Source organism: Engraulis encrasicolus, chromosome 19 (assembly GCF_034702125.1).
Source record: "Engraulis encrasicolus isolate BLACKSEA-1 chromosome 19, IST_EnEncr_1.0, whole genome shotgun sequence".
NCBI lineage: Eukaryota > Metazoa > Chordata > Actinopteri > Clupeiformes > Engraulidae > Engraulis > Engraulis encrasicolus.
The window spans coordinates 1764210-1774917 of NC_085875.1; the positions used below are offsets into that span (position 1 = coordinate 1764210).

General features: G+C 41.5%; 1 protein-coding gene across 2 annotated transcripts in view; it reads right to left on the bottom strand.

Moving 5' to 3' along the window:
* ktn1 (kinectin 1) overlaps positions 1–10708 on the bottom strand; it is a 73005-nt gene that overhangs the window by 36631 nt on the left and 25666 nt on the right. For both annotated transcript variants that reach the window (XM_063183420.1, XM_063183421.1), the window contains exons 12-18: positions 9834–9930; positions 9130–9266; positions 7985–8041; positions 6756–6824; positions 6602–6639; positions 3248–3338; positions 1013–1081 (exon numbers count right to left, since the gene is read on the bottom strand). In XM_063183420.1, coding sequence (XP_063039490.1) covers positions 1013–1081; positions 3248–3338; positions 6602–6639; positions 6756–6824; positions 7985–8041; positions 9130–9266; positions 9834–9930 — 558 coding nt within the window. The remainder of the gene's footprint in view (positions 1–1012; positions 1082–3247; positions 3339–6601; positions 6640–6755; positions 6825–7984; positions 8042–9129; positions 9267–9833; positions 9931–10708) is intronic.

The window sequence follows — 10708 nt, forward strand, 5'->3', positions numbered from 1 at the left end:
GTTTTGAGGGAGTGACGACGAACCTCGCAACACCGTTGGGAAAGTACATCAACGGCAAAGATCGCCGATTGGTCAGAGCGCCGGCACAGTTTGAAAAAACAACAGGTTGTTCTCATCAGCAATCGTCAGAGGCATTGTTCATCTGGGCCAGACTAAATTACTCCGGTCTCACATTTAGGCTGGTTTATCATATAACATTCCAGCTCAATGTGTCGGGTCAGGTTTTCATATAAAATAGAGAACAGAACACCATTAAAATGTGTGTTTAACCAAGCATTGTTATTGCTGAGGCACTACACTTGAAGACAAAGCGACCTTCAGTTCAAGTTGAAGGGCAAAGGTGAAATACCGGTAATTAACAGTAGGAATTAAGGTGCTCCTTTGAACTGATTCAATGGTGATTTTGTGGGATTGCACTCAAAAGAGCATTTTTTATTGTTCATTTGAGCATTAACAAGTTGTAGGGCACTAATCCTACCAAAGTCCACCAAATCTTCAAAACATTGAAATTGCATGCAGTGGAAAATCTAAATCTACTTCAGAGCACTGGCAATCCTACAATGACTTGTCGCCCCTGTGGTGCCTCAACCCCGCCCCCAACCGCAGCCCCACCCCCAGCGGAAAAACAAAACAAAACAAAAAAGGAACAAACGCTTCAGAGTAATAGTTGACATAGCCCCATAATGTACCCTCTTTCAACAAGGGAATACTGTACTATACATAAAAAACACCCCCAGCAGAAATAGAAAAGAAAAAACTACGCACACCCGGCACGCACGCACGCACACACACACACACACCTCTTGCTGTCTCTTCATCTCTCTCTCCCTCACACACACACACACACACACACACACACACACACACACACACACACCTCTTTCTCTCTCTCTCTCTCTCTCTCTCACACACACACACACATCTCTCTCTCTTTCTCTCCCTCTCACTCACACACACAGACAGACACACACCTCACTCACTCTCTCACTCCCTCACTCTCTCTCTCTCTCACCTGTTCGGTCATCTGCAGCTGTAGGTTCTGCATCTCTGCCTTGAGGCTCATGTTCTCATTGTGGATGGCCTGAGAAGGGAACAGCAAACACGTTATATTTCACCTCACGTTCTTGATTTTCCATTAATAGTTTGCCTGCTAATATTGCTAGAAATCCACATGTTCTCATTGTGGATGGCCTGAGAAGGGAACAGCAAACACGTTATATTTCACCTCACGCTAGGACGCAAGAATATGTTTGCGACGCCTGCCTGATATTGCTAGATTTTCCAATAACCCATTTTAGCCTAAGCCCTTTTTGGGGAAAAGGTGCCCTCTCCCTATTAAAAACCCAAATATCTCAGCCTCGGAAGCACATAAAAACATGAAATGAATTGCATTTAAAAGCTAGAACCTTCATTTTGGACTAAAATGTGTCCATTCGGCTCTAACATACTCACATTTTTTATTAAACGGCTCAAATCCCGAGAACCTGAATGCAGCATATATGTCGCTCCAGGACACAATGGGTTAATAGTTTGCCTGCTAATATTGCTAGAGATCCACAGGACAGAAAATACATCTACTAATAAACTATACAAGTGAATACTGTTACTAACCAAATTATGGAATTATGTTAGCTGTTAGGTTAGCAGTTTTGTCCGCGACCCCCCTTCAGTACCTCTGCGACCCCCACCTGCCAGATGGCCCCTGATTGGCCAAAAGTAAAACATTGCGGAGTTGTGACAGGATGCAACATTGAAAATTCACGTGCCTTATTGAGGACAGTTCATAGACAAGTTATCCTTAATTCTCAGATTGCAATTATGACACTGCCTATGAACATTGGTTGCAAAATTTGCCTTCCAGGGGGCCCAAAGCAACCTGTAGCCTAGGGGCCCCAGGACGTCTTAATCCGCCCCTGCCAGTTAGGGAACATTAGATAAGCGAGAGGAGACAACGGACAATGTATTCAGCATCAGTGTGCCGACCGCGCTGCGCTATCTACAGACGGTTTTGCATAAAGTCGTCTGCAGGGGTTGGCGGTTGGTGATGCAGTCATTGCCCTTCATTTGTGGATACTGTATGTGTTAGCATATCTCTATGCGTGTGTGTGTGTGTGTGTGTGCGTGCACGTGCGCAATTGCATAATGCATATGTGTGTGTGTGTGTGTGTGTGTGCGCGCGCATGCACACGCAAAAATGCATAGAATGTGTGTGCATGTGTGTGTGTGTGTGTGAGAGAGAGCGATATTTTGTGCATGGTGTGCGTGCCTGTGTGTGTGAGTGAGAGAGCGATAGGTTGTGCATGGTGTGTGTGTGTGTGTTTCCTATCTGAGGCAGGATAAAGTTAAAAAAAAAGGGTTCCACGCGCTTCTGTTTTTACATCTGGTGCATCAACGGGAGGGAGGCAGGTAATCTTGAATGAAGAGAAGACACCGGAGCAGCTCAGATGGGATGCTTTTTCTTTTTAATTCAAGTGCACAACATGTTAAAATTATTATATTATTAAAATGTTAATAATAATAATTGTTAAAATTATTATTAAAATTAATATAATTATTATAATTAACATGTTGTGCACTTGAATTAAAAAGAAAAAGCATCCCATCTGAGCAGGATAAAAAGTCACTTCCCTCCACGTTATTGTGTAGGATGGGAAGTGTGTAAACTCTGACCTACATGTGTGTGTGTGTGTGTGTGTGTGTGTGTGTAGCCTGTAATATAGCCCATCATTCTTATTGTGTAGGATGGGATGTGGTGTGGTGTGGTGTGGTGTGGTGTGTGTGTGTGTGTAGCCTGTAATATAGCCCATCATTCTTATTGTGTAGGATGGGATGTGGTATGTGCACCCTGAACTGCGTGCGTGCGTGCGCGCGCGCGTGCATGTTGGTCTCTCTACTTGAGCTCTGTGTGTGTGTGTGTGTGTGTGTGTGTGTGTGTGTGTGTGTGTGTGTGTGTGTGTGTGTGTGTGTGTGTGTGTGTGTGTGTGTGTGTGTGTGTGTGTGTGTACCTGCATGTTGGTCTCTCTGCTTGCTCCGCTGGTCCTCTGTGTGTGTGTGTGTGTGTGTGTGTGTGTGTGTGTGTGTGTGTGTGTGTGTGTGTGTGTACCTGCATGTTGGTCTCTCTGCTTCTTTCTCTTGCTCTGTGTGTGTGTGTGTGTGTGTGTGTGTGTGTGTGTGTGTGTGTGTGTGTGTGTGTGTGTGTGTGTGTGTGTGTGTGTGTGTGTGTGTGTGTGTGTGTGTGTGTGTGTACCTGCATGTTGGTCTCTCTGCTGGCTCCGCTGGTCCTCTCTGCGTTTAGTGAATCCTCAAGACTTTTCCTCTGCTGTTCCTTTTCAGCCAGACTGAAAACACACACATCACATTGTTCGGTAACGCTTTACTTTACGGTACAGTAATTACTGGGTACTTTCTGTGTAACAACAGGGTAACAGAAAGATGTTACATGATATCTAGCAGGTAAAAGGGGATAATTACCAAGTAAATGCCATGTTATACACATATCTCCAGAATTACTGTGAAACTACTGTGTACTTTCTAACCATCTAATCATCGAACTTCGCTCCGTTACCCTGTTGTTACCCCATTAATGACATTTACTTTGTAATTACCGGTACCCCCTTTTTACCCTTTAGATACTATGTAACTTTTCTCTGTTACCCTGTTGTTACACAGAAAGTACACAGTAAGTACACATGGTATCTGTACCGTAAATTAAAGCGTTACCCATTATTTATAAGTGTATACAATTATTACAAACACATTATACAAACAAATGACATCGTTTAAATAAGACTAAATCATTATTATAATCATTGCACAAACATATTGTTTATACAAGTGTACACAATTATTACAAATATATTATAATTGTATAATATCTAACAAATTATAATATTAAAGGAGAAGTCCACTTTTTTGAACATTAAGGCCATTTTCTGAGTGGTCTGCAATGTTTTAGAGTCCCCCTCACCGTTTATTTCATGTTTGTTGCAGTCTCTGTTATTTGGCTGATTTGGATTTGATCTCAACCAGCTTTAGAATGGCCGTCTATGAGCACCTGCAACTCTGTTCTTAAAATCACCTTAAACATTTGTTTTCGAAAGTCTACAGCTCACAAAGTGGTTAGGGGTGTTCACTAGCAGTCCCTAACAAGTTTCAAGGCAAAATATGGCTTCTGTCATTTTTTATTTGCCATTTTGTGAAAGAAAGTGAAAGTGAAAGTGAAACTTAATTTACAAATTGCTACATAAAACACGCATAAAATACGACAGATGCTGTATTTCGCTACAAAAACTGTTAAGGAACACCAGTGAATACTGCTGAACACTTGGTGAGTTGCATATTCTTGAAAACAAATGTTAAAGGTGATTTTAAGAACAGAGTTGCAGGTGCCCATAGACGGCCATTCTAAAGCTGGTTGAGATCAAATCCAAATCAGCCAAATAACAGAGACTGCAGCAATCATGAAATAAACGGTGAGGGGGACTCTAAAACATTGCAGACCACTCAGAAAATGGCCTTAATGTTAAAAAAACTGGACTTCTCCTTTAATTGTGAAAACTTATTATACAAAAATATTGTATTGTTTATATAATTGGACAATACAACTACAAGAGCACAAACCCCTGTCTGCCCAGCTCTCACAATTCAACTCTCCCGGATGACCTCAACAACTTTTTTGCACGGTTCGATGAGGGACCCATCCCTCACTCCCCCACTGAACTGATAGACAATGCCCCACATGTAGGCCTGGTGTTAACCGAGCACGAGGTTCGGCGAGCCCTCAGCAGCATTAACCCTCACAAAGCACCAGGACCAGACGGGGTCCCTGGGAAGGTCCTAAAGCACTGTGCAGGCCAACTAAGTGCAGTCTTTACCCGCATATTTAACATCTCCCTAGAACAAGCTGCAGTCCCCATTTGTCTGAAAACCAGTACCATCGTTCCTGTTCCCAAGCAGGCGGCCATCAAGTCTCTCAATGACTACCGCCCTGTAGCGCTCACACCTATTGTGATGAAATGCTTTGAAAGACTGGTGCTAGCACACCTCAAGTCCATCACTCCACCATCCCTCGACCCGCATCAATTTGCCTACAGGGCGAATAGATCTACAGAGGATGGCATTTCATTGGCCATTCACACTGCCCTCTCACACCTGGAGAAACCAAACAGCTATGTGCGAATGCTGTTCATTGACTACAGCTCCGCTTTTAACACCATTCCCCCTATCAAGCTGGCCACTAAGCTGTACAACCTCGGCTTCAGTCCCCATGTCTGCAGATGGATACTGGACTTCCTCAGTGACAGACCTCAGTCTGTACGCATGGGAAAACATCTTTCAAGACCCATCACCCTAAATACAGGCGCGCCGCAGGGATGTGTGTTGAGCCCTTTTTTGTACTCCCTCTTCACTCATGACTGTGATCCTAAGCACAGCACAAACACCATCATTAAATTTGCTGACGACACAACCGTGATTGGCCTGATCTCTGACAACAACGAGACGGCCTACAGAGAGGAGGTGGAGCAGCTGGCACGCTGGAGCCAAGACAACACCCTGGCCCTGAACTCCAAGAAAACGAAGGAGGTGATCCTGGACTTCAGGCGGTGTGGCCAGGGCAACCACTACCACCAACCCATCAACATCGGAGGGGAGCCAGTGGAGGTTGTACAGAGCTTCAGATTCCTGGGTGTGCACATCAGCGAGGACTTGTCATGGAGCGCCAACACCTCTGCAATGGCTAAAAAGGGATCCCAAAGGCTATATTTCCTTCGCACTCTAAAGAAGGCCCAGCTACCACGAGATCTGCTCACTAACTTCTACAGGTGTACAATTGAATCAGTAATTACATACAGCATTACATCCTGGTACACCAGCTGCACACACGACAACAAGAAGATGTTACAGCGCATCATTAAAACAGCAGAGAGAATCATTGGATGCCAACTACCCACACTTGAGGAGATCCACCATACACGCTGCACAAACAGAGCATTAAACATCCTTAAAGATCACACACACCCTGGTCACAGGCTCTTCACCATGCTACCATCTGGCAGGCGCTTTAGGACTCTGCGTGCCCGCACTACAAGAATGAAGGACAGCTTTTACCCTACTGCCATTAGACTCTTGAACTCAATTCGTCACCTGCCCCCCCTCAATACTTCAGGACTATCGATACTGTGAGATGCACATGGATTTTTATGGATTTTATTTATTTATTGTTAATATATCTTTTATTTTGTGGGCATTTGTGGGTTGCTACTAAATATAATCTCGCTATATTTATATAGTGACAATAAAGTCTACTCTACTCTCTACTCTACCTAATATTGTGCTTTTTTGTACAGCACTGTATAGTAAAATTAAATAATGTATTTTTTACTATAATGCTGTTTTATAACAAGCAGTTAATAATACAATAATAGTTAAGTAACACATAATATATTAGTGGAATAATACAAATATCACACTTAACATTTTACTAATAAACACACACACACACACACACACACACACACACACACACACACACACACACACACACACACACACACACACACACACACACATTACACGTAGATATGATGCAAAAATAGCTTACAGTTTCTGAAGTTCTTCGAAGTGAGACATGGTAGTAGCCTGCAGGAGGGAATGTAGAAGCGAAAAATTACTCTACCATGCATGTTCTTCCAAACACACAAATACATACAAATATAAAATTATATCAAATTCGAAAATTCGAAACAGTGTTCTACCTGAGAGGCGACGGTGGACTTAAAGCCTTCAATCTGGACCTGCAGCGTCTTGTTCTCATTCAGAAGATCCTGGAATTAAAAAGATGAATAAATAAATAACAGTCATTAGTTAACATCCTGGGATTAAAAAGATAAATAAATAAAATGAATAAGATGAAGATGAATAAAATATAATTAGTTAACAATCTGACTTATTTGTTTTCAATTATGTTTTATGGATGTTATATCAATAATAGCAAAATCTCCTTGGCAGCACTAGCCTAGGGTGCATTCCAATATGCAACCTTGCGTCCTCCATTTCTGCTTGTGGCCTCGCCCCGCCTCCTGGCCCCTCCTCCGTGGAGAAAACAATAAAGTTTCCCCGCTGTCAGCCTTGTCAAAACTATTTTTGGGGGACTATTCTTCATTCAGCATCAAGTTTGCAAATGAGAAAATGACTTTGCAATTGAGTTTTTGCGAGATATTGAGATGTAATGCTGTTGTCAGTGATGTCATCATGACATATTACTTCCTGGTACGAGGCCACAAGCACAAGTGGAGGATGCCAGGTTGCATATTGGAACGCACCCCTAGTCAACCAGCGCCACCCGCTAAACGCCACATTTTTTGGGCTGCGAGTGGGTCTGGCCTCGCATCGTTGTTGTGGTCTACCAGGCTTGCCAAGAATCTGGCAAACCAATCACAACGCAGAGATTTGTTTTGAATCAAAGCGGGCGGGAAGACGAAGCTTGCTACGTTGGGAAAACAAATCAACGAGAAAGATAGCGCTGATTGGTCAGAGCGCCGTCCTATAGGCACAGGCGCGGTTTGAAAGACAACAGGGTTATTCTCATCAACAATCTTCGGATGTACTGTTAATCGGGGCCAGACTAAATTACACATCCAATCTCACATTTAGGCTGGTTTATCAGGCTATGGCACCACATGATCATGACATGTTCCGTTGTGTGTGTGTGTGTGTGTGTGTGTGTGTGTGTGTGTGTGTGTGTGTGTGTGTGTGTGTGTGTGTGTGTGTGTGTGTGTGTGTGTGTGTGTGTGTGTGTGTCTACCTGTACTTGTTGCTGCATGTTGTCGTCCGGCTGCAGGCTGCAGGGTGTGTGTGTGTGTGTGTGTGTGTGTGTGTGTGTGTGTGTGTGTGTGTGTGTGTGTGTGTGTGTGTGTTCCGGTGTGTGTGTGTGTGTGTTCCGGTGTGTGTGTGTGTGTGTGTGTGTGTGTGTGTGTGTGTCTACCTGTACTTGTTGCTGCATGTTGTCGTCCGGCTGCAGGGTGTGTGCGTGCTGTGAGACCTAGTAGAGTAGAGTAGAGTAACTTTATTGATCCCGGAGGGAAATTAAGGTGTCCAGTAGCTTACATATATACACATTTATACAGTATTTAAAGTAGGGTTCTCACTCTAATTCAGATATACAGTGCCATGAGAAAGTTTGGGCGCCCTTTTGGAAAATCATTACATCGGTTTATTTCTCGTTGAGCTTTTAAAGTAGCAACTTCATTTTAACATATGTTAAACTGTAGGGAAAGAGAAACTTTTCAGCAGTGGAAGATTTTTCATAGGTGTTACAGAAACAATTTTATGCGGATTTAAACAAAAATAGGCCTAGAGTAACTTTATTTTAACTTAATTAAGATGTCAAGTAGTTTACATAAATACACATTTAAAAGGTACACTGTGCGGGAAATGGTCAAAAAAGGTACTGCAACTATGCTGCTCATTGAAACTGGGCTGCCTATGGTCCAATTTCATCTTTACATGAAAGTTTATTAAGTAATAAACAAATATGTTCTAGTATGTTCCAAGTAGTCAGTTTTGCAGCTAAAATTGGCTATTTTCGGAAATTCTAAATGGCGGACCATGGAGAAGATCCCCCTTTTCATGTATGAAAAGTGCAACTTTTCCAGTCATAGTTAATACTAAGAATTTGATGCTGGTGGTAAGTATTCATGAAAAAGGTAGCATTATTGAATGGGCAGCATGAATTCTGGAAAAAAACAACAAAAAATCTCACACAGTGTCCCTTTAAATAGCATTTAAAGGGGTATGCCACTATTTTGGGGCTTAATACAGTTAAAATCGTTGGCTGGAGTTTATAAAGGTGGTGAAATGTCTTTTTTTTCATGTAAGCCTAAGCTAAGCATTGTAGCATGCTACACGGATCCATTGACTTTCACTAGCTTAGCGACATGCTCCCTCTTTTAACTTGTCTTAAAGCAAGACAACGGCTTACATGAAAATAAGACACTTTACCACCTTTATAAACTACAGCCAACGATTTTAACTGTATTAAGCCCCAAAATAGAGGCATACCCCTTTAAAGTAGAATATAGATCATGGTGAGGTGCATGAAGACGAAGTGTAAAATGATGATAAATTTACCTCCAGCAGCTGCATGACCTTCTGCTCCAGCTGCTCCTTGGAGACCAGCGTGTCCGTCAGGCTGCTGTGGAGCGTCGCCACTTCCTGCTTCTTACCGCTCAGCTCCGTCTCCATGGTGATCAGCTGGTTCTGGAGGTCTGTGGCATCGGGACACAAGAACGTAAATGAATAAAATTTCTAACACTGTGAGATCTGGTTGTTGATTGTGATTGGCTAATAGCCCTTGTAAATCGGGTGTAAACACACACCATTCCAAACGAAGATTCTAAGCATGGCTAACTTAAAGGGGAATTTTAAAGGGGACCATTTTACAAACATATATCTGTTGGAGGCCAAGGAAAGTTGGCCGAAGGAATTTTTCATGTGGGCAGCACAAAGTCTGCCAATTGGGTAGATTTAAAGTTCAACACAACCATGTCCACATGAGTTCTATATCGTTCCTCCTGACCGCCAGAGACGGTGCTTACAGCACATGGATATCCATTACACGAACGTGCAGGTCGAGTATTTAATAACAACAAATTCACTTGTGACCTTGGGTGACGTCACCTGGTGACCCCGGGGTCGGGGTCAAAAGAGCGATGCTCACAGGGAATGTCCTCTTGGCAAAATTTCTTGTGTACCCTCCAAGTGACAGCCAAGCTCTGGCAGTCATCCAGAAACGCATAGAACCGTGGTTATATACATAACCTCAGATATGGTACCTTGTTTATTTGCCTGCAGCTTCTCCCTCTCTGTGTTGACACTGTGGAGGAAGTTCTGCAGCTCTTCCCAACGCCTCTTAGCATCCTGCAACTGGACCTGGAACAGGGACACAGAGAAGAAAACATATCTGTTGAAAAGTCTTAGAAAACAGATGGAAATACTTTTCAAGTTCTTCATCTTGCAACACACACACACACACATAGACACAGATATAGTTGACCTCCAGGTTCTTCCTCTGTAGTTATTATATTATATTATATTATATTATATTATATTATATTATATTATATTATATTATATTATATTATATTATATTATATTATACCTCTAGTAGAAAGACATTCTGCTTGTAGTTACCCCTAGTTGGGAGACGTTCTGCTTGTAGTTATTATATTATATTATATTACACTACACTACATTACACTACATTACATTATATTATATTATATTATATTTACCTCCAGTTGGGAGACGTTCTGCTTGTAGTTATTATATGATATTATAATATACCTCTAGTTGGGGGACGTTCTGCTTGCAGTTATTATATTATATTATATTATATTATATTATATTATATTATATTATATTTACCTCTAGTTGGGAGACGTTCTGCTTGTAGTTATTATATTATATTATATTATATTATATTATAATATACCTCTAGTTGGGAGACGTTCTGCTTGTAGTTATTATATTATATTATATTATATTATATTATATTATATTATATTATATTATATTATATTATAATATACCTCTAGTTGGGAGACGTTCTGCTTGTAGTTATTATATTATATTATATTATATTATATTATATTATATTATATTATATTATATTATATTATATTATATTATATTATATTATATATACCTC